Source organism: Rattus norvegicus, chromosome 2, assembly GCF_021556685.1.
Source record: "Rattus norvegicus strain SHRSP/BbbUtx chromosome 2, alternate assembly SHRSP_T2T, whole genome shotgun sequence".
Lineage (NCBI taxonomy): Eukaryota > Metazoa > Chordata > Mammalia > Rodentia > Muridae > Rattus > Rattus norvegicus.
The window spans coordinates 13785749-13810289 of record NC_141535.1 but is presented as its reverse complement, the minus strand read 5'-3'; the positions used below and the strand labels follow the sequence as shown (position 1 = coordinate 13810289).

The 24541-nt window shown below is 40.6% G+C and overlaps 1 protein-coding gene and 1 long non-coding RNA gene across 2 annotated transcripts in view; one reads left to right on the top strand and one right to left on the bottom strand.

Moving 5' to 3' along the window:
• The first annotated feature begins 17483 nt into the window (after positions 1 to 17483).
• LOC147995962 (uncharacterized) lies at positions 17484 to 21645 on the top strand. Its single transcript, XR_015670236.1, has 2 exons — positions 17484 to 18140; positions 18566 to 21645. It is a non-coding gene; the product is annotated as an uncharacterized LOC147995962 (long non-coding RNA).
• Mblac2 (metallo-beta-lactamase domain containing 2) overlaps positions 21506 to 24541 on the bottom strand; it is a 42643-nt gene continuing 39607 nt past the window's right edge. Inside the window, 1 exon segment of the mRNA NM_001108934.1 lies at positions 21506 to 22725. Coding sequence (NP_001102404.1) covers positions 22340 to 22725 — 386 coding nt within the window. The 3' untranslated portion in view covers positions 21506 to 22339.

Here is a 24541-nt window from a genome sequence, read left to right as displayed (position 1 = left end):
ATGAAAGCTGTGCTAAGAGGAAAACTCATAGCGCTGAGTGCCTGCAGAAAGAAACAGGAAAGAGCATATGTCAGCAGCTTGACAGCACACCTAAAAGCTCTAGAACAAAAAGAAGCAAATACACCCAGGAGGAGTAGAAGGCAGGAAATAATCAAACTCAGAGCTGAAATCAACCAAGTAGAAACAAAAAGGACCATAGAAAGAATCAACAGAACCAAAAGTTGGTTCTTTGAGAAAATCAACAAGATAGATAAACCCTTAGCCAGACTAACGAGAGGACACAGAGAGTGTGTCCAAATTAACAAAATCAGAAATGAAAAGGGAGACATAACTACAGATTCGGGGGAAATTCAAAAAATCATCAGATCTTACTATAAAAACCTATATTCAACAAAATTTGAAAATCTTCAGGAAATGGACAATTTCCTAGACAGATACCAGGTATCGAAGTTAAATCAGGAACAGATAAACCAGTTAAACAACCCCATAACTCCTAAGGAAATAGAAGCAGTCATTAAAGGTCTCCCAACCAAAAAGAGCCCAGGTACAGACGGGTTTAGTGCAGAATTCTATCAAACCTTCATAGAAGACCTCATACCAATATTATCCAAACTATTCCACAAAATTGAAACAGATGGAGCCCTACCGAATTCCTTCTATGAAGCCACAATTACTCTTATACCTAAACCACACAAAGACACAACAAAGAAAGAGAACTTCAGACCAATTTCCCTTATGAATATCGACGCAAAAATACTCAATAAAATTCTGGCAAACCGAATTCAAGAGCACATCAAAACAATCATCCACCATGATCAAGTAGGCTTCATCCCAGGCATGCAGGGATGGTTTAATATACGGAAAACCATCAACGTGATCCATTATATAAACAAACTGAAAGAACAGAACCACATGATCATTTCATTAGATGCTGAGAAAGCATTTGACAAAATTCAACACCCCTTCATGATAAAAGTCCTGGAAAGAATAGGAATTCAAGGCCCATACCTAAACATAGTAAAAGCCATATACAGCAAACCAGTTGCTAACATTAAACTAAATGGAGAGAAACTTGAAGCAATCCCACTAAAATCAGGGACTAGACAAGGCTGCCCACTCTCTCCCTACTTATTCAATATAGTTCTTGAAGTTCTAGCCAGAGCAATCAGACAACAAAAGGAGATCAAAGGGATACAGATCGGAAAAGAAGAGGTCAAAATATCACTATTTGCAGATGACATGATAGTATATTTAAGTGATCCCAAAAGTTCCACCAGAGAACTACTAAAGCTGATAAACAACTTCAGCAAAGTGGCTGGGTATAAAATTAACTCAAATAAATCAGTAGCCTTCGTCTACACAAAAGAGAAACAAGCCGAGAAAGAAATTAGGGAAACGACACCCTTCATAATAGACCCAAATAATATAAAGTACCTCGGTGTGACTTTAACCAAGCAAGTAAAAGATCTGTACAATAAGAACTTCAAGACACTGAGGAAAGAAATTGAAGAAGACCTCAGAAGATGGAAAGATCTCCCATGCTCATGGATTGGCAGGATTAATATGGTAAAAATGGCCATTTTACCAAAAGCAATCTACAGATTCAATGCAATCCCCATCAAAATACCAATCCAATTCTTCAAAGAGTTAGACAGAACAATTTGCAAATTCATCTGGAATAACAAAAAACCCAGGATAGCTAAAGCTATCCTCAACAATAAAAGGACTTCAGGGGGAATCACTATCCCTGAACTCAAGCAGTATTACAGAGCAATAGTGATAAAAACTGCATGGTATTGGTACAGAGACAGACAGATAGACCAATGGAATAGAATTGAAGACCCAGAAATGAACCCACACACCTATGGTCACTTGATTTTTGACAAAGGAGCCAAAACCATCCAATGGAAAAAAGATAGTATTTTCAGCAAATGGTGCTGGTTCAACTGGAGGGCAACATGTAGAAGAATGCAGATCGATCCATCCTTATCACCCTGTACAAAGCTTAAGTCCAAGTGGATCAAGGACCTCCACATCAAACCAGACACACTCAAACTAATAGAAGAAAAACTAGGGAAGCATCTGGAACACATGGGCACTGGAAAAAATTTCCTGAACAAAACACCAATGGCTTATGCTCTAAGATCAAGAATCGACAAATGGGATCTCATAAAACTGCAAAGCTTCTGTAAGGCAAAGGACACTGTGGTTAGGACAAAACGGCAACCAACAGATTGGGAAAAGATCTTTACCAATCCTACAACAGATAGAGGCCTTATTTCCAAAATATACAAAGAACTCAAGAAGTTAGACCGCAGGGAAACAAATAACCCTATTAAAAAATGGGGTTCAGAGCTAAACAAAGAATTCACAGCTGAGGAATGCCGAATGGCTGAGAAACACCTAAAGAAATGTTCAACATCTTTAGTCATAAGGGAAATGCAAATCAAAACAACCCTGAGATTTCACCTCACACCAGTGCGATTGGCTAAGATCAAAAACTCAGGTGACAGCAGATGCTGGCGAGGATGTGGAGAAAGAGGAACACTCCTCCATTGTTGGTGGGATTGCAGACTGGTAAAACCATTCTGGAAATCAGTCTGGAGGTTCCTCAGAAAATTGGACATTGAACTGCCTGATGATCCAGCTATACCTCTCTTGGGCATATACCCAAAAGATGCCTCAACATATAAAAGAGACACGTGCTCCACTATGTTCATCGCAGCCTTATTTATAATAGCCAGAAGCTGGAAAGAACCCAGATGCCCTTCAACAGAGGAATGGATACAGAAAATGTGGTACATCTACACAATGGAATATTACTCAGCTATCAAAAACAACGAGTTTATGAAATTCGTAGGCAAATGGTTGGAACTGGAAAATATCATCCTGAGTGAGCTAACCCAATCACAGAAAGACATACATGGTATGCACTCATTGATAAGTGGCTATTAGCCCAAATGCTTGAATTACCCTAGATCCCTAGAACAAACGAAACTCAAGACGGATGATCAAAATGTGAATGCTTCACTCCTTCTTTAAATGAGGAAAAAGAATACCCTTGGCAGGGAAGGGAGAGGCAAAGATTAAAACAGAGACTGAAGGAACACCCATTCAGAGCCTGCCCCACATGTGGCCCATACATATACAGCCACCCAATTAGACAAGATGGATGAAGCAAAGAAGTGCAGACAGACAGGAGCCGGATGTAGATCGCTCCTGAGAGACACAGCCAGAATACAGCAAATATAGAGGCGAATGCCAGCAGCAAACCACTGAACTGAGAATAGGTCCCCTATTGAAGGAATCAGAGAAAGAACTGGAAGAGCTTGAAGGGGCTCGAGACCCCAAAAGTACAACAATGCCAAGCAACCAGAGCTTCCAGGGACTAAGCCACTACCTAAAGACTATACATGGGCTGACCCTGGACTCTGACCCCATAGGTAGCAATGAATGTCCTAGTAAGAGCACCAGTGGAAGGGGAAGCCCTGGGTCCTGCCAAGACTGAACCCACAGTGAACTAGTCTATGGGGGGAGGGCGGCAATGGGGGGAGGGTTGGGAGGGGAACACCCATAAGGAAGGGGAGGGGGGAGGGGGATGTTTGCCCGGAAACCGGGAAAGGGAATAACACTCGAAATGTATATAAGAAATACTCAAGTTAATAAAAAAAAAAAAAGTGAAAAAAAAAAAAAAAAAAAAAAAAAAAAAAAAAAAAAAACTTCAAGTCTTTGGAGAATGAAATTGAAGAAGATATCAGAAGATGGACAGATCTCCCACACTCATGGATCGGTAGGATTAATGTAGTAAACACAGGCATCCTACCAAAAGCAATCTACAGATTCATTACAATCACCACCAAAATTCAAACACAATTCTTTATTGATCTTCAAAGAACAATTCTCAACTTCATATGAAAAGACAAACATCCCAGGATATCGAAGATAATCCTGAACAATAAAAGAACTGCTGGAGGTCTCACCATTCCTGGTTTCCTGTTGTACTACAGAACTATAGGAATAAAAGCTACAAAGTATGGATATAAAAACAGACACACTGATCAATGGAATTGAACTGAGGACCCAGACATAAATTAACAGACCTATGTACATCTGATTTTTTCATAAAGAAGTCAGAAATCATATACTCTGGGGAAGAAAAGAAAGAAAGCATTTTCAACAAATGGTGCTGGTCAAACTTGGTATCTGTTTGTAGAAGAATAAAAATAGATCCATATTTATCAGCCTGCATAAAACTCAAGAGAAGAGAAGAGAAGAGAAGAGAAGAGAAGAGAAGAGAAGAGAAGAGAAGAGAAGAGAAGAAGAGGAATGTCTAACAATATTCTGCTCTACTCATAAACCAGTGCCTTATCCAGTGGTCATGGAGAGGCTTCCTATGTAGCAAATAAAAGCTTGTGTAGAGATGCACAGCCACAGTGTCTAAATTGGGTGTGTGGGGGGGTCTTTATTGGATCCCTCCCTTGAGAGCTCAGGGAACCCAGCTCAAGGGGAACAAAGACTGCAGGAGTCAGAATGTAAGGAGGACATGAAGGATGCTAAGCAGGGCTCACATGGGCTCGCAGAGACTGAAAAGGTAGTGTGGGACCTGCATGGATCTGTACCACGTCCTCTGTGTATATGTTATGGCTGTTACATGGTGCTTTTGTAGGACTCTTAACGGTGGCAACAGGTGCATTTCTGACTCTTTTGCCTGCTCTTGGGACACTTTTACTCTTACTGGGTTACCTTGTCCAGCCTTGATATGAGGGTTTTTTCATGTCTTATTTTATCTTGTTTATTCCTGTTTGGCTGTTGTCTCTTGGAGAACTACTGTTTTTCTGAAGAGGAAACAGAAGGAGAGTGGATTTCAGGGAGAGAGAAGGTGGGGAGAGCTGGTGGGAGTGGGGAGGGGATTGGTAAACTATGGTTGAGATGTATTATATGAGAGAAGAAATCTATTTTCAATAAACACAAACATAGCTATGCCTGCTTACTCCTTGGGCCCACTTGCTTGGAAATCTCTTTTCTATCCGTTTACCCTGAAGTGAAGGTATCCTTGTTGATGAGGCATTCTTCTTAAATAAAGCAAAAAAACTAGTCCATGCAAGATGTCAGTCTGTGTCTTCTTATTTGGGAATTGAGACAACGTAGCAGGTTTTGTTTTTTTGTTTTTTTTTTTAATTGAGTCCTATTATTTTGTGGTTTTTCTGTGGGTATTTCTCTGTCACTTTTTTATTTTTTATTTATTTATTTTTTTATTAACTTGAGTATTTCTTTTTTTTTTATTAACTTGAGTATTTCTTATATACATTTCGAGTGTTATTCCCTTTCCCAGTTTCCGGGCAAACATCCCCCTCCCCCCTCCCCTTTTTTATGGGTGTTCCCCTCCCCATCCTCCCCCCCCCTTGTTGCCCTCCCCGCAACAGTCTAGTTCACTGGGGGTTCAGTCTTAGCAGGACCCAGGGCTTCCCCTTCCAATGGTGCTCTTACTAGGATATTTATTGCCATCTATGAGGTCAGAGTCCAGGGTCAGTCCATGTATAGTCTTTAGGTAGTGGCTTAGTCCCTGGAAGCTCTGGTTGCTTGGCATTGTTGTACATATGGGGTCTCGAGCCCCTTCAAGCTCTTCCAGTTCTTTCTATGATTCCTTCAACGGGGGTCCTATTCTCAATTCAGTGGTTTGCTGCTGGCATGCGCCTCTGTGTTTGCTGTATTCTGGCTGTGTCTGCTGTATTCTGGCTGTGTCTCTCGGGAGAGATCTACTTCCGGCTCCTGTCAGTCTGCACTTCTTTGCTTCATCCATCTTGTCTAATTGGGTGGCTGTATATGCATGGGCCACATGTGGGGCAGGCTCTGAATGGGTGTTCCTTCTGTGTCTGTTTTAATCTTTGCCTCTCTATTCCCTGCCAAGGGTATTCTTGTTCCCCTTTTAAAGAAGGAGTGAAGCATTCACATTTTGATCATCCGTCTTGAGTTTCATTTGTTCTAGGCATCTAGGGTAATTCAAGCATTTGGGCTAATAGCCACTTATCAATGAGTGCATACCATGTGTGTTTTTCTGTGATTTGGTTACCTCACTCAGGATGATATTTTCCAGTTCCGACCATTTGCCTACGAATTTCATAAAGTCATTGTTTTTGATAGCTGAGTAATATTCCATTGTGTAGATGTACCACGTTTTCTGTATCCATTCCTCTGTTGAAGGGCATCTGGGTTCGTTCCAGCTTCTGGCTATTATAAATAAGGCTGCGATGAACATAGTGGAGCACGTGACTTTTTTATATATTGGGGCATCGTTTGGGTATATGCCCAAGGGAGGTATAGCTGGATCCTCAGGCAGTTCAATGTCCAATTTTCTGAGGAACCTCCAGACTGATTTCCAGAATGGTTGTACCAGTCTGCAATCCCACCAACAATGGAGGAGTGTTCCTCTTTCTCCACATCCTCGCCAGCATTTGCTGTCCCCTGAGTTTTTGATCTTAGTCATTCTCACTGGTGTAAAGTGAAATCTCAGGGTTGTTTTGATTTGAATTTCCCTTATGAATAAAGATCTTGAATATTTCTTTAGGTGTTTCTCAGCCATTCGGCATTCCTCAGCTGTGAATTCTTTGTTTAGCTCTGAACCCCATTTTTTAATAGGGTTATTTGTCTCCCTGCAGTCTAACTTCTTGAGTTCTGTGTATATTTTGGATATAAGGCCTCTGTCTGTTGTAGGATTGGTAAAGATCTTTTCCCAATCTGTTGGTTGCCATTTTGTCCTAACCACAGTGTCCTTTGCCTTACAGAAGCTTTGCAGTTTTATGAGATCCCATTTGTCGATTCTTGATCTTAGAGCATAAGCCATTGGTGTTTTGTTCAGGAAATTTTTTCCAGTGCCCATGTGTTCCAGATGCTTCCCTAGTTTTTCTTCTATTAGTTTGAGTGTATCTGGTTTGATGTGGAGGTCCTTGATCCACTTGGACTTAAGCTTTGTACAGGGTGATAAGCATGGATCGATCTGAATTCTTCTGCATGTTGACCTCCAGTTGAACCAGCACCATTTCCTGAAAATGCTGTCTTTTTTCCATTTGATGGTTTTTGGAGAAAGTACCATGAGGAGCTGAGAAGAAGGTATATCCTTTTGCTTTAGGATAGAATGTTCTATAAATATCCGTTAAGTCCATTTGGCTCATGACTTCTCTTAGTCTGTCGACATCACTGTTTAATTTCTGTTTCCATGATCTGTCCATTGATGAGAGTGGGGTGTTGAAATCTCCCACTATTATAATGTGAGGTGCAATGTGTGTTTTGAGCTTTAGTAAGGTTTCTTTTATGTATGTAGGTGCCCTTGTATTTGGGGCATAGATATTTAGGATTGAGAGTTCATCTTGGTGGATTTCTCCTTTGATGAATATGAAGTGTCCTTCCTTATCTTTTTTGATGACTTTTAGTTGGAAATTGATTTTATTTGATATTAGAATGTCTACTCCAGCTTGCTTCTTCTGACCATTTGCTTGGAAAGTTGTTTTCCAGCCTTTCACTCTGAGGTAGTGTCTGTCTTTGTCTCTGAGGTGTGTTTCCTGTAGGCAGCAGAATGCAGGGTCCTCGTTGCGTATCCAGTTTGTTAATCTATGTCTTTTTATTGGGGAGTTGAGGCCATTGATGTTGAGAGATATTAAGGAATAGTGATTATTGCTTCCTGTTATATTCATAGTTGGATGTGAGGTTATGTTTGTGTGCTTTTCTTCTCTTTGTTTTGTTGCCAAGACGATTAGTTTCTTGCTTCTTCTAGGGTATAGTTTGCCTCCTTATGTTGGGCTTTACCATTTATTATCCTTTGTAGTGCTGGATTTGTAGAAAGATATTGTGTAAATCTGGTTTTGTCATGGAATATCTTGGTTTCTCCATCTATGTTAATTGAGAGTTTTGCAGGATACAGTAACCTGGGCTGGCATTTGTGTTCTCTTAGGGTCTGTATGACATCTGTCCAGGATCTTCTGGCTTTCATAGTTTCTGGCGAAAATCTGGTGTGATTCTGATAGGTCTGCCTTTATATGTTACTTGACCTTTTTCCCTTACTGCTTTTAATATTCTTTCTTTATTTTGTGCGTTTGGTGTTTTGACTATTATGTGACGGGAGGTGTTTCTTTTCTGGTCCAATCTATTTGGAGTTCTGTAGGCTTCTTGTATGCCTATGGGTATGTCTTTTTTTAGGTTAGGGAAGTTTTCTTCTATGATTTTGTTGAAGATATTTACTGGTCCTTTGAGCTGGGAGTCTTCACTCTCTTCTATACCTATTATCCTTAGGTTTGATCTTCTCATTGAGTCCTGGATTTCCTGTATGTTTTGGACCAGTAGCTTTTTCCACTTTACATTATCTTTGACAGTTGAGTCCATGATTTCTATGGAATCTTCTGCTCCTGAGATTCTCTCTTCCATCTCTTGTATTCTGTTGGTGAAGCTCGTATCTACAGCTCCTTGTCTCTTCTTTTGGTTTTCTATATCCAGGGTTGTTTCCATGTGTTCTTTCTTGATTGCTTCTATTTCCATTTTTAATTCCTTCAACTGTTTGATTGTGTTTTCCTGGAATTCTTTCAGGGATTTTTGCGATTCTTCTCTGTAGGCTTCTACTTGTTTATTAATGTTTTCCTGTGTTTCTCTAAGGGAGTTCTTCACGTCTTTCTTGAAGTCCTCCAGCATCATGATCAAATATGATTTTGAGACTAGATCTTGCTTTTCTGGTGTGTTTGGATATTCCGTGTTTGCTTTGGTGGGAAAATTGGGCTCCGATGATGCCATGTAGTCTTGGTTTCTGTTGCTTGGGTTCCTGTGCTTGCCTCTTGCCATCAGATTATCTCTAGTGTTACTTTGTTCTGCTATTTCTGACAGTGGCTAGACTGTCCTATAAGCCTGTGTGTCAGGAGTGCTGTAGACCTGTTTTCCTGTTTTCTTTCAGCCAGTTATGGGGACAGAGTGTTCTGCTTTCGGGCGTGTAGTTTTTCCTATCTACAGGTCTTCAGCTGTTCCTGTGGGCCTGTGTCTTGTGTTCACCAGGCAGGTCACTTGCAGCAGAAAAGTTGGTCTTACCTGTGGTCCTGAGGCTCAAGTTTGCTTGTGGGGTGCTGCCTACGAATTCTCCGCAGCGGCAGCAACCGGGAAGGTCTGTGCCTCCGTTTCCGGGAGCCTCAGTGCACCAGGGTTCCAGATGGCGTTTGGTGTTTTCCTCTGGCATCAGAGATTTGTGCAGAGTGCAGTCTCTTCTGGTTTCCCAGGCGTGTCTGCCTCTCTGTAGGTTTAGCTCTCCCTCCCACGGGATTTGGGTGCAGAGAACTGTTTATCAGGTCTGTCCCTTCAGGTTCTGGAGGTGTCTCAGGTGCAGGGGTCCTGCCGCTCCTGGGCCCTCTTGGTCCAGGGATGTGGGCAGGGGTGGGCAGTGTTGGTGGTCTCTTCTGCTCTGCAGCCTCAGGAGTGCCCACCTGACCAGGTGGTGAGGTCTCTCTCCCACGGGGTTTGGGAGCACAGAGCTGCTGGGGGCCGGGATCCTCGGGTTTGGGACTCCCGGTAAACACTTCTCTGTCACTTTTGATTTACTGTTCTTGGATTATTTATTCCTGCGTCCTTTTGGGTGTTGTTAAACCCCTCAGACTGAAATTTTCCTTCTAGAACTGGATTATGAAATAGAAATTGCTTGAATTTGGTTTTATAGTGGAATGCTTTTCTTTCTCCAGTTGGTTGTGTTTGATGGTTTTGTTGGGTATGGTAGTCTGGGATGGCACCTGGTCTCTCAGATCCTGTATGACATCTGACAAGTCCCTCTGGCTTCCAGAGTCTTCATAGATCAGTCAGCCAGCTGTTATACTAATTGGTCAGCCTTTGTGTAAAGCTAGTCTTTTTTCCTTGTAATGTTTTCAGTTCCTGTCCTTTGTTGTGGTTTGCCCTGGAGTGATCTGTATTTTGATGCTAATTCCAATGCCCCAAGGACAGCTGCCTAGTCTACTCAGGACTTAGGTGACTTCACCAGAATCTTCTCCCTATTGAATTTGTAAAATACAGGTGAGGGGCAGGTACAGGATAGAAGGAGGCCTGTCATTGGATGAGAAGGAAGGATGGGTGGGAGAGAATTTTGAAGAGGAGGAGACTGGAATGGAAAGGAGGAAGAGACAGGAGGGAGTGGGAGAGAAGCCATGGCAGGAGAATATGGCGGGTGCCATTAAGATTCCATGCTGTACCTTTACAGGTTGTTACAAATGTTTTTAAGGGAAGGATGTGTATTGGGCTTTGTATGTTTAGGTGGACAATTATATCTTATCAATTGGGTCAAAGATTACTGTGTTGTGTGTTCTTTTATGTGTAGATTTAAGTGTAATGGAGTGTGGGGTGGCTGGACAGGGCCACCACGGAACTATAATGTGTGCTTCGGGCAAGATATCCAGCAGATATCTTGGGGCACTATGGTGTAGTGGGGATAAAAGACAACCATACTTTTTTTATTTTTCATATTTTTACAACAACAGTCCTTGTTCTATATATTTGATGTTTTGATTACTGGGTATCATGGGAATTTTTTTTCTGGGCTTATTTACTGTTCTGCTTGAGAAACATCTTTTTTTTTTTTTTTTTTTTTTTTTTTTTTTTTTTTTTTAGAATGAGAAAATTGTCCTCAATGATTTTGTTAAAAATATTTTCATGCCTTTATACCTATAATTCTTAAGTTTGGCCTTTTCATGGTGTCTCAGATTTCTTACATATTTTATTCCTGAAGTTTTTGGATTTAACATTTTCTTTGACTACGTCTTCAAGGCCTGAAATTCTCTCTTCCATGTTTTTTAATCTGTGGGTAAGCTCTCAAGTTTTTGTTTGCATTTTAAGATTTTTATTTTCAATTTTATTTCTGTTTGGGTTTTCTTTAGTGAGTTGATTTCTTTTTAAATTCTGCTTTCATGTCTTATAATGTTTTTGTTTTCTTTTTTTAAAGATTTTGTTTTATGTGTATGGGTATTTTGCCTGTATGCACAGGTATTGAAAGATCCAATGCAGAGAGACCCTTACTCAAGTCTCGGGAAATCGAGGACCCCAGACACAGACAGATCATTTTGGATGTAATACACAAAGGCAAGGTTTATTACAGAGATCTATTATGGAGCTCTCCGGGCCAACACGTATCCCATGCAGGAGACAGAGGAGTCGACCGAGAGGCTGGGAGAAAGAGTGAGCCCCAGGGGATGGGAGGATGTCAAAGGGGAATGTACTACAAGTTATAGGATTGTTTTATGGCTCTAGGAGATAAGGGGATGCCAGAAGGTTTTATGGCCCCCTGGTTCCTTGAACAGAGCTACTAAATTAGGAGAAGGGTCGGGTCTTCTGGTAAAAGTTTGTCAGAATTGATGAAGCATCTGTATTTGAAACACCTCTGCTTAGGCTTGGACCTACGGGTTTCCTGAGATGCTCTCTGCAGGATGTAATGGCTGGAAGGCACAAGGAGGGGCTTAAATAAACATCACAGGGGCACAACAAAGAACAGTTACTCATACCGGGTGATAAGCAAAGTAGTTCTCTTGTATTTTTAACAATCTGTCTTCCTGAGTCAGGTCCTGTTGTTGAGTTTTGGGCTAATTTAAAACTCTATCTCTCATGAATGCCTGGTCTCCTAGACCTGGAGTTATACACAGTTGTGAGCTGCCATGTAGGTGCTGGTAATTCAACCTGTGGCCTCGGAAGGAGAAGCCAGTGCTCTTATCCTCTCAGCTGTCTGTCCAGCCCCTTTTTGTTATTGCATTATATTGTTTATGTTTGGCAGGACAATTGGTCTTAGACATTTATCTTGTGTAAACTATATAGCTTGCATATTTCACTGTATTCTGACAATTACAACTGTATTGATCTTGGCAATTGCAATTAAATATTCTATTTCCTAAAAAGGTATAAAAACTCTGATTGCTCTCAATAAAAAGTCACAACCTCAGTCCCGCAGTGATTCAAACCAGCTGAAGCTAGTTTCATTCCTTGTGGCCTTATCAGGTGACCTTGGCCCTGTAAGCTCGGGCGATTACTGAAGTCCTTGTGCTTCAGGTAAATAGCTTTTCTTGGGCCTATTGTAATGAGAGTTGCTGGCTTCTTGAGGAAGCATACTATATTGTTTGTTCATTTTTTTCTTTTTGCACTGGGATCTAGGCATCTGGAGTTAAGATGTTTGTATTATTTCTTTCTGTATAAATGTTGTCTTATGTTTGTTGTGTGGGTGTTCTGTTCTTTTGTTCCTGTTGTCCCACTCTGGATCCTAAGTGTGGTGGCTGTGGGATGTCTTGTTTCTGCAGGTCAGTAACACAAAGAGTGGAAAGATGCTAATGTGAAGGTGAAGGGACTGAGCGGAATAACCTCCATTTTGCTTCTTAGGCTCCACTATAAGTTAACTTGCCCTTAGAGAGGCATGGCCCCCTCCTTTGAGGTCTGAGAAAAATCACAAAATGTCCCTGGCATTAGCAAAATAGACACAGCAGCTGCAGCTGGCTGATAACAGAGTGGGCTAAGGAAACCTAAGTCGTTCCCAGGTCAAGATGCTCCTTTTTGGATGTACGCCCCTCCTTGTGGTTGTAGCCCCACCTTTGGATGTAGCCCCACCTAGTTAGGTGCTGTAAACCAATTAGCTGAAAGACCAATATTCCTTTACCCTCTCATGTAATGCCAAGGCTTGGAAAATCCTCTTGCAGTTTTTCCTTTATAACCTCCCCCCCTTTACCTAGACCTGGGGGTTCACTCTCCTATCCTGTTCCATGAGGAAGGTTTTGTGATCCAAGCTTGAACGCTTGAATAAAGATTCTAATGGGGTTCCATTGGAGTTGTGGTTTCTGGTGGTCTCTTTGGGGTTTTTGCAATTGGGGCACAATAAAGGCGCAGAAGGACAGCAGAAAAGAGGACCATTAGTCTCAGCCAAGAGGTAGAGTTCCCAAGGAACGGAATGTGGTGGAAGGACAGCTCCCGCAAGGAGCAAGCATCAGGGCTAAGATGAGTCCAAATTGCAGTATTCTTGCTGAGATTGTATTGTGTGTCTTTCAGAACATCCTAGAATAAATTGATAGGTTCTCTTTTTAGAAGACATTTCCTTCCTATCTGCATCTGGGCCAGATATATTGCATCGTAGACCTTTGTTACCAACTGTGCAGAGGTATCTGTCTGTTTTATAGATTGGCTGCTTTCAAATCATAGACTTCTTCATTGACTAGCTGAATCATCCATATTGACTTTAGTTTACTGGGTGGTGTCTGCCTCTCAGCCTTAAACTGCTCCACATAAACATCCTGCCCCGATACTTTCAAATAAATATCATTTTTGCTTTCAGTCTCTATTCCTCCCTTTGGTTTTTCTTTCATCACAGAGAGTAGTTCTGTCTCCTTAGCCGCTGCTCCACAGAAGATATACTTACTCTATAGTGAATGCTCACACAGTCAGAGCCAGGAGCTGGGAAAGGAGCTGGTTGTAGTGGACAGGGCAGGGGGCACACACACTACTTGTACAGTCTCTTTAATTCTTAATCAGTGACTTGCTTGCCTTTTTCTTTTCTCCATTGCGTCTTTGTCCAAAATAGCTTCCTAGGATCTCATTATGACTTTAAAATGCAGAGTACATTACCAAATGTTATTTATAAAAATGCTATATTGTTTTACTGTTTTATTCAGTACTAGGCTCCTTTGAATTTTAAATCAATAAGAACTGAAATTATAGAAAATATATGTATAAGTGTAAAACAATTTTTAAGTGTTTTTTCTAAATCTTATACTGACAAAGAGTTTTATAATTATAGCTAATTTTGACAATTGTGAACAAGTACATTATAGATACCTAAATCTTAGGGTTTTTTTTTTCTATTAAGAGTAAAGCCATCAGAACAAATACTTAGTAAAAAAAAAAGTTCTTTGCATATCAGTCTTTACTATACATCAGCAAATACACAAGCACTGAAAGACACTAAGCTGCCTAGTATCTATAAATCTATTGCCTAGTTACTTTTCTACTGATGTGATAAAGATTCATGGTCAAGACAATTTATGAAAGAAAACATTTAATTGGAATTTGCAGTTCTAGAGGGTGAGTCCATGGTCATCGTGACAGAAAGCACGGCAGCAGAGGAGCAGGCTGGTGCTGGGGCAGTAGCTAAGAGCGTACACCTTCATCCACAAGCATGAGGCAGAATGAAGAACGTGGGAAATGGTGTGACAGGCTTTTGAAACCTCAGAGCCCTCCCCGAGGGACACGTCTCCTCCTGCAAGGCCACACCTCCTAATCCTTCTCAAATATTTCCACTATCTGGGGACCAAGTATTGGGACATGTTAGCCTATGGCGTCATTCTTATCCAAACCACCATATTCCACTTCCTGGTTCCTCATAGGCATGTGGCTATGTCATAATGCAAAAATGCATTTATTTCTACTTCAAGAGTTCCCATAGTCATTCACACGCTCAATACTGTTTAAAAGTACATGCCTTCTGAGACCCAAGACAATCTCTTAATTCCAATCTCCCCTAAAAACAAAAAGCAAATTACATATGTCTAGCATATAATGGCACAGAACCCATATTACTTACTATTCCAAGAGGCAGAGTGAGGAAATGTTGGCTCAAAAAAACTCCAAATCGTATAGTTCTATGACTGATGTCAAACAGTTTAAATGGCTTTGCCCTTCTGGCTTCACTTTTCTCTGGTTCCGTTCTGTCTGCAGCTCTCCTTGGCAGACATCACATAGCTTTCATACCACTAACATCCTGGGGCTCTCCAAGGCAATCCAGGATTCACTCGCTCTGTTATGGTTTGACCGCCCCCCCCCCCCCCCAAGAATAGCTATAGCCATTTTGTTCTATGCCTGCCAGCTATTTCATATTGTTGTAACATGCTGTCCAGTCATTGACACAGAGAAGTGACTTGGCTCAAGGACATGCTGACCACATACCCTGTTTTGTTCTGAGATCAGTGATCATATGGTTTGTGTGGTAACTCACAGCCCACAAACAGCCTCTCAGGGCCTCCATGCAGGGACTCCTTTCCAACTCACCTGGCCTCAGAGGCTCTCCTTACCTGAAAAGGAATACTCCACATCCTGTTTACTGGTACATCCTTTAGAATGCTAACTCAGAACTGTTTGGCCAGTGCTGCCAGTGGGATGGAGCCTGTAAATTGCAGGCTTAACTGGGTGGGTCTTGCAAGAGAGAACCACTGCCTTCACTCCATTTTGCATCTGACCTCTCCTTATAGATTTTAACCCAAGCTCTGGTTGCAATATTAAATTCTACAGTGCTTTTTTTTTCCCCTTCAAACTGTGTATTTTTTGCCTTGCTTGCCATTTTTCACTGTAGACCTGCATAAGAATGATTAATAACCATGCAACAGAATCAATGCTAGGTTGTCTTGAAATCTCCTCTGCTAATGAAATTAGTCTAAAACTTCTCAATTTAGGCTCAGACAGATTCTTAAGACAAGAGAAGAAATTGGACATATTCTTTGTCAAAAACACCAGAAGAATGGTCTCTAGCCCAGTTGCTAATAGGGAAACTTCTAAGCTGGACCTCCATAGTCTACATTCCTCTAGCATTCTTGTCTTCCAAGCTCCTATTAAGAAGGCCCAGTAAGGGGCTGGAGAGATGGCTCAGTGGTTAAGAGCACCGACTGCTCTTCCTGAGGTCCTGAGTTCAAATCCCAGCAACCACATGGTGGCTCACAACCATCTGTAATGAGATCTGATGCCCTCTTCTGGTGTGTCTGAAGGCAGCTACAGTGTACTCATATACAATAAAATAAAATCTTAAAAAATAAATTAAAAAAAACACACATGAGAAAAAAGTCTTAAAAAAAAAAAAAGAAGGCCCATTAAGCTTACTTACAATAACCATTTTCTTAGTCTAAAGTTCCAAAGTCTCCTACATTCTTCAAACCAAAACACAACACAACACAACACAACACAACAAAACATGGTCAGACCAATCATAGCAATAGCCCACTTCCTGGTATGAACTTGTCTTATTTTTTTCTATTGCTGTGCTGAGCTAAAATCTGGTTCCCAATTGCTTCTTGATTAATAAAGACAGTAGAAGCTAATCGCTGGGTGAAGGTAAAGAGGCAGGATTTTGGGTTCCCAGGAGGAAGAGGAGGGAAAGAGATAAAGGGTTTTTTTCTGAGGGGGGACAGTCTTTGGAGAGAGGAGCTCTAGAACCGTCTAGGTCAGGGCTACTAGAACCGTTGGCAGCCTCTGCCAGTAATCTAATATAGCACAGCTGATGAGTTTAGAGCAATAGATAGATTCTTTGCCCAGCACTTGTGTTATCTTGCTGGCTTTAAAATATTAAAACTGCCTAGTATGGCGCCATTTGTGGAGACTCAGGTGGGGAGGAAAAAGGACAGCCGGTGGATGTTAGAGGCTTGGCAGAGCTAGCTGTGGGAGTTGGGTGAGACAGCTGTTGCTGGCACTGGGCAAGGAGCTAGCACGGATTTTTAACATTACATGTAACACACCGTGACCAACTTATAAAAGAAAGCATTCAATTTCAGGCTCATAATTCTAGGGGGTTGGAGTCCATGGTCATATGGTGGGAAGCATGGCAGCAGGCTGGTGGTGGGCACGCAGGAAAGCAGGCAGCAGGCAGCAAAGCAGGAAAAGCAGGCAGGCAGGCAGGCAGGCATCAGGCAGGCAGGCAGGCAAGCAGGCAGGCAGGCAGGCAGGCAGGCAGGCAGGCAGGCAGACAGCATGCAGCAGGCAGGCAGGCAGGCAGGCAGCAGGCAGGCAGGCAGGCAGGCAGGCAGCAGGCAGGCAGGCAGGCAGGCAGCAGGCAGGCAGGCAGGCAGGCAGCGGGCAGGCAGGCAGCAGGCAGGCAGGCAGGCAGCAGGCGGGCAGAGTGCTGTAGCACTCACCACTGAATTACTTCTTCATCCACAAACAGGAGGAGGAGGAAGCTAACTGGGAATGGAAAGAGCTTCAGAAACCACAAAGCCCTTCCTCAGGCTTCCACATTTCCCTCAACATGACCACAACTCAACTGTTCCCTGACAGTTCCACCAACTGGAGATCAAGAGTTCAAATACATGAGCCTTTGAGGGACATTCTCATTCAGAACGCAACTATTGTGTTAGAGAAATTATTCTAATAATAGTGCTGATTGGTAAGAGGAGGGCACGTTTCAGAAGTTGAAAGAGAGATACAAAGTCAGAAGTCTCAGCATGAGTATGCTAGCATTTTTTTAAAGGAATGTTTTGCATATTTGGTCCTGCATACCTGAGAGAAAGGGGAGAATCAAGAGTTAGGATGTAGATGGGATGTATGTGTGCTCCTAAGTTCATTTTGAAACATATTCCGCAATATGGTGACACTGGAAGCCTTTTGAAGCTGATTAGTTCATGAAGTTCTGATTCTGTGAATGAGACTGAATCCCTCTTAAAGAGATGTGTGTAGGGCAGCACACAACCACTGTATCTCCAGCCCTGATGTATGTACACATACGTGAGAAATTTAAATTTTTTACTTTTAATTAAGCATAAATGTATGCTTGTGTATAAGGGGTTCCCTATGACTTCTGACTCTGAAGTCACAGCAGGCAGGCAGCAGTCTAGGAACTACAAGATGCACCCTCCCCCAAGTTGTTGGCATCTTGACTGCGGACTTCGAAGCCAAAATTTTTTTTTAAAGATTTATTTATTTAGTGTATATGAGTATACTGTAGCTGTCTTAGACACACATCAGATCTCATTACAGATGGTTGTGAGCCACCATGTGGTTGCTGGGATTTGAACTCAGGACCTCTGGAAGAGCAGTCAGTGCTCTTAACCGCCGAGCCATCTCTCAAGCCCCCAAAATTTTTTTACTAGAGATTTCTACCAAAGACTTAAAAGAGATTGAAACTCAAACTCAAAACTTGTTTCCCCAAATTAGAAAGATGGGACTAGTAGATTTATCCAGAGAAGTTTATGTAATAAAATGAAATCAAAGGTGTCAAAATAGGAAGAAAAATAGTCCATTTGCAGATATATGATTTTATACATAATTATATACTTGGTATAGGGAGTCGCCAAGTCATCTCCCTACCACCTGACATCTCTGCCCCAACTCCCTTTCTTGTTGTCTTTACTACATTTTCACAATTCATCAGCTTTTCTAGAGGTCTTAAGTTGGTTCCCAGCACCCATGTGGGGCAGTGTACAACCACTTGTAACTCCAGCTCCAGGGTATCTGATGAGCTCTTCTGGCCTTTATGAGGACTGGAACGCATACAGCATATGCATACACATAAATAAGGAATTTAAACCTTTATGCAGCATATGCATACACATAAGGAATTTAAACCTTTATGCAGCATACGCATATACATAAATAAGGAATTTAAACATTTTATTTTCAATTATGTATAAATGTATGTGACTCTGTGGGTGGGTTGCTGGTGTCTTAAGGGTCCTCGCTGAAACTCTAGTTACAGCTGGTTATGAACTGCCCAACATGGGTGCTGGGAACTGAACACAGGTTTCTTGGAAGAACAGCTAGAATTCTTAACGGCTGAGCCAACTCTCCAGTCCCGAACAGCTAGAATTCTTAAATCACTGAGCCATCTTTCCAGCACTGTTTTAATAAGAAGGATTTGTATATGAAAGATTTTGTATAGATATAAAACTATGTACATTATATATGAAAGATTCATATTATATATGCACTTTATATATGAAGGATTCATATATGAAGGATGTGAATATTATATATGAATCTATGCATACATATAATATATACATGAATCCTTACATATGAAGGATTTTGTATAGATGCAAAACTATGCACATTAAATACAACTGTATGACTTTTCTCTAATCAGAATTTGGTTACCGTAAATCTTGAACTCAGCTATAACACCTAAACTTGTAGAAGAAAAGTTTTTCTTCCCTATGATACTTTACCTGTTTCATATTGAATTGTAAGCACTCTTTATATGTGCTTGGTTTTTGGACTCTTTTGCGCTGTTAAAGAAATATACAGGTTTTGAGGTATTTCTTCCTCCTCGCCAACTTTCCCCCTCCTTCCTTCTCTCTCCATTTTTAATGACATATAATCTTAAGCCAGTGAGGACTTAAATTTTGTTGTAATTGACTTTTTTTAATGTATTGTGGCCCCTCCCACTTCCACTGCATGCATGTATAGCTCTGATTTACATGTCTACACCTTCAATCAACCTCAGGCATGTTTTTATGATGGCATAAACCTTTATCTCCCGCGGAGAGACTGTAATGCTCCTGAATGAGCTGACTTTGGATTCCTGATGGACGAAGTCTAACAGTCTCGCAGGCGTTCTAGGCCTCTCGGTTCTGTAGAGCTTTCCCCAGACTCTATACCTTATTGTTATGAACTTTTCAAGGCTTCACTCAGTAAAACAAAGCGTTTTATAAAGCATATATTCTTCTAAGATATAAAAGAAAATCTGTTGTGTAAAAACACAGCTTGAACACTGAAATGCATGTTTAATAGTTACCCACCACGGTTTACATACACTTATCTGAAAATTACAGGACAATCTGTGCATGTCACAGTCATATCACTACCCATTTGAGAACAAGTACACATAACCATATATTCAGTTACATCAGTGTAACACACAAGGTCTCTGTTTGCTTCAAGCTTCTCAGTTAAAAGGAGACATTAGATAAATAAAGTGAAAGTCCACAAGTTCATCATTAGCAATAATAAATAAGGAAAATTGTTTTGACATGATTAACATTTTGACAACCTTGAGTTACACTTATAGTATTCTATTTCCAAGAAATCATAAATTTACAAGGGTCACTGTCAGGGTGAAAATACATATTTTTTTAATTCTCTAAAAATGCTATTAGGATTTGATATTATTTATTTTTCACATATATGACATGTTCTAAAGTAAAAATATATGTGGGCAATTCTGTGTATTGTGCAGATTTAAGAGAGGGCATGGTTTGGGAGCCGACAAACCTGTGTTCAATTACTAGCATTGTTCCTAGTCCATGCTGTATGATGCTGGTCAATTACCTCTTGGTGCTGGAACTAGGATGCAAATTAAAAATGTATCGTGAATACTAAATGAGTATGAATTTACTTCTGTATTTTTCACAGGGTGGGAATAATGAAATATCGCAATCTTACATTGCAATTTAGAAATCCAAAAAAATTTGGTGAAATAGACAAAAAACAACTTATTCTGAAAAACTGCACTTTTAATAAATAAACATCAGGAATAAAATTTCCTAATAAAGCTTAATGCCTACTCTATCCTGATTTTAAAGTAAATACGAAAATATGATAAAATAGTTAGTGATTAAGGACTTTTGGCTTTATTTTGTGCTGCTGATACAAAAATAATGGCTATATTTAAGGCTTATCATGTGATTGTAGTTGCCCTGAACCAATATCTAGTCTCGGTACCATGACACCAGTTGACAGACCCCACTGTCCTCAAGGACCACAACAGAGCCCTCACGACACCTCACAGAGAACCAATCATGACCTCCTTTCTGAGTGTAAGCAAAGCTTTACATGGTGCCGTGTGACAGCTCTGTCCTTTGACTTTAGATGAGCCATGTATACAATCACAACCCGTCTTTTTCATGCTAAGTACATGATGCTTAGAAGAAATGGGACTCCAGAAATTTAAATTTATATGGTCACAAGGAACAAGATAGTCCATCTAGCAGTTCTCGAAAGCGTAGACTCCTATCTTTTTTATTTCCCAGCCTCCCTCCAAATGTGACTAAAAGTCCCCTCTTACAGGGCCTTTGTCCTTACCCAGCCTCACACCCGTCCTCAGCCTTTACATTGAAGCATTACATTTATGAACGCCAACTTGCATAATTAAGTTTTGGGTTTTGTGGCCTTAACTTCTAGCTATACAGAGTTCTTTCACTTTCAAATATCCTGCCTTGTTTAGCACAGACCTGTGTACCTCTGTGTAAATGTGGCATGCCTGTGTCTGTGTGTGTGCACACATGCACGCCTGCATGTGTCTACTGAAGGAATAAAAACCTAAAGAACCTGGGTGTTTGCAGAGTAAAAAATTACAAAACTTGACAGAAACAAGAACTGCTGGTATGGATGGATCTGATTTCCAAAAGTAGACCTCTTTGGTCTACAATGTTAATAATAAAAAGGTAGTGGGAAACTGTTTTAAAAACTTTTATGAAATATTCCAAAAGGCTTTTTTGATAAATTATTATTATTAAAAGCACCAAACCCAAACATCTTGTGTAGTATCACTCAATAGTGGCTTAATAAGTTTTTATGACATATGAACATAAACTTTTTGTTTAAGACAAAGAATACTGAAGAGGAACAGGTGTTGTGAATCAGGATAAGAAGGCCATTTGCTCTAGTTAATACATAAGAGATATATTGCAATAAATTTAAATATTCTTCTGTGGTACATATACATGTTATATTAATTAAAAGAACTGTTTACACCAAGATGTCAGAGATATCAGGAGTTCTTTGGGTACTGTAAAACATGACACAATAGTGAAATTGCTATTTAAGCAGAAAAAAATTTGTTTATAGTATCTATTAATACTAAAATAGGATATAATAAAAAATTATTATCAATATGTTTATTTTCAAATTGCCTGACAGTGTCCTTTTAAGAAATCTGACAATTTATATTTAGGTAACATACATTTGAATTTCATGTTCATGACTGAAAATATTACTTGCACAATAACAACAACAGTAGCTTTTCACTGAAGTGCTCTGCAATTTACATTAAAGCTTTGCAGTAAGACACAAATCCATTGTACTGTTCATTCCTTAAATTATATAGCATGTTATGTGCCTTATACTTATATAAAGAATTAACAATAAAAAAGGAGAAATACAATCACAAACATGGGCTGTTGTAGCTGTCATTCTAAATGCTAGTTTATACTGAGTTCTACTTTATTTTTGAACCCAAGAAACTTTATCTTTAAATAAAATCCGGAGATAAAATGAAGTTTACAGTGTAAGCATAGAGCCCCCCCCCCCCAATCATTTCCCATACCATTTCCCCTCAGTATCTAGGGAAATAAACTATGGGGCAAGGGCAGCTGCTTGTGCTGCATAAGTGCATCCTTGCTGCCTGGAGCACCCACAGCACGGTCAGAACACACTCTGAAAGACAGCACTGGCCAATAACAAGCTTTCTTAAGTGGCTTATTCCTTGGAGAAAAGAAAAAGATACTAAGCTCAGACTGTTTATTTTTTCTTCCTCCTTAATCCTCTTTTTCTCTAACATACAATGGTGATATTAAAGCACTTTTTGAAATGCTCACTAGTAACTTTCCAACAACACAGGGGAACTGGGTTAATTTATACAGTTAATATAAACAAATGACCAGTGTAGATACTAGGGTGAGGTCCTAGGATTTGTTACACGGAGAGCTAAACTTGCAAGAGATCTCATGGCAAAAGTAGACACTTTGTGGCATATCCCAGCTTTTGAAATATAGTTAGAAGCTAAACGAAACAGCCTTTCAGCACCAAAGGTATTGAAGTGCCCAGGAAGCACCTTCTCCACAAGACCTCTGTCCACCAACTCTATGAGACGTTCACAAGTTCCAACATAGTCACTGATCCTGCTGTATGGGAGCCAGTCAATCAGTGATCCATCATACACGACGTCACCACTGAAGAGTACCTTGCGGTCTTTATCATGTAAGCAAATACTGCCTCTGGAGTGACCTGGCATGTGCATAACAGTGAGCTGTCTGTCGCCAAGGTTGATCACATCCCCTAAAATAGAAACAGAAGTTACCAATAAATACCTGACAGGCTACTTGATGTTAATCATTGACAAAAGCAGAGGAGCATTAAAGGGTTTCAAGGAAACTTGAAGACAACATTAGCTTTATTTTCATGTTATGTTTCTCTCCTCTCTCTCTCTCTCTCTCTCTCTCTCTCTCTCTCTCTCTCTCTCTCTCTCTGTGTGTGTGTGTCTGTGGTGTGTATGTGTGCCATGTGCTGTGTATGTATGTGTATAAGTGTGTGTGTGGTATGCGTGTATGGTGTGCATGTGTGTGCATATGTGGTATGTCTGTATGTGTGGGATGTGTGTGGGCATGTGTGTGTATGGTGTGTGTGTGTGTGTGTATGTATGTATGGTGTGTGTGGTGTGTGTGTGTGGTGTGTGTGTTTGTGGTGCGTGTGTGTGTGTGGTGTGTGGTGTGTGTGTGGTGTGTGTGGTGTGCGTGGTGTGCGTGTGTGTGGTGTGTGTGTGTGGTATGTGGTGTGTGTGTGTGGTATGTGGTGTGTGTGTGTGTTTGTGGTGTGTGTGTGGTGTGTGGTGTGTGTTTGTGGTGTGTGTGTGTGTGTGTGTGTGTGTGGTGTGTTTGTGGTTGTGTGTGTGTGTATGTGTGTGTGCGCGCGTATGTGTGAAACTGGGGAACTGCCACAACTCAAAGTCAGCTTGGGCAACAGTGACTTTCAAGTTACCCTGAGCTACAGAGTGAGAGTCTACCTCAAAAAAGACCAAAATAGATCAATAAATAACAAAAACAAGAGAAAAGTAACCAGAGTACAGAAGACCAAAACACATTGATTAATTTAATATAACTGTCACATAAGAAACACTTTATACACAGAGAGATAGCTTTTTAAAATTATATTTGCCTATAATGCTAATACATAAGACAAATTTCAATAAATTTAAAGGAATAAAATGCAAAATATACCTTCTGACCACAATATAACTAAAATATTATTAGAAATAGCACAATTAGAAATAAGAAGCAGGGGTTGGGGATTTAGCTCAGTGGTAGAGCACTTGCCTAGCAAACGCAAGGCCCTGGGTTCGGTCCCCAGCTCCGAAAAAAAAAGAAAAAAAAAAAAAAAGAAAGAAGAAGCAGATAATTTAGAGTGCATCTTAAATAACAAAAACATTAGAAAATTAAAGAGACAGCACGTATGCATATGGGAAATAACCACAGAGGCCAGCACCATACTTCTCCCCAGCTTAGGACAGCAAAAAGGAAGTAGGAAGGATCCTGGGTTGAAGTAATTTGAATGAAATCAAAACACATCAAAATTTGTGGAAACTGGTAAAGCAGTATTTAAAATTACTTTAAATGCTTGTTTTATAAAGCATTAAGTATGTCATCAATTCCAAAGATGCTGCCTTAAGATGATAAGAGCAAACAAACATACATATGTATTTAGGAAGACACAATAGCTGGCTGGGGAGTTGACTCCATCACAGTGCCTGCCACAAAAGCAAGAGGACCTGAGGGTTGATCTTCAGCACACATGTAAGAAGGCTGGGTGTGGTTGCATGCACTGGTAACAGGGCATATGACGAGGAGAGACAGGAAAGCCCCTGGAGTTTCTAGCTAGCCACACTAGTCAACTCATGAGCATCAGGTTCAGTAAAAGGCCCTGTCTCAAAAGATAAGGTCAAGAACAATAGAGGATACTTCATGTTGACTACTGGCCTCCATTTATATATGTAAGCACATGCACATTTAACACACATACACGTAAAGAAGTTTTAAAAGAATGCTAATAAGGAATATAGGGAGTGGGGCCAGAGAAATGGCTGAGCCACTAAGAGAAC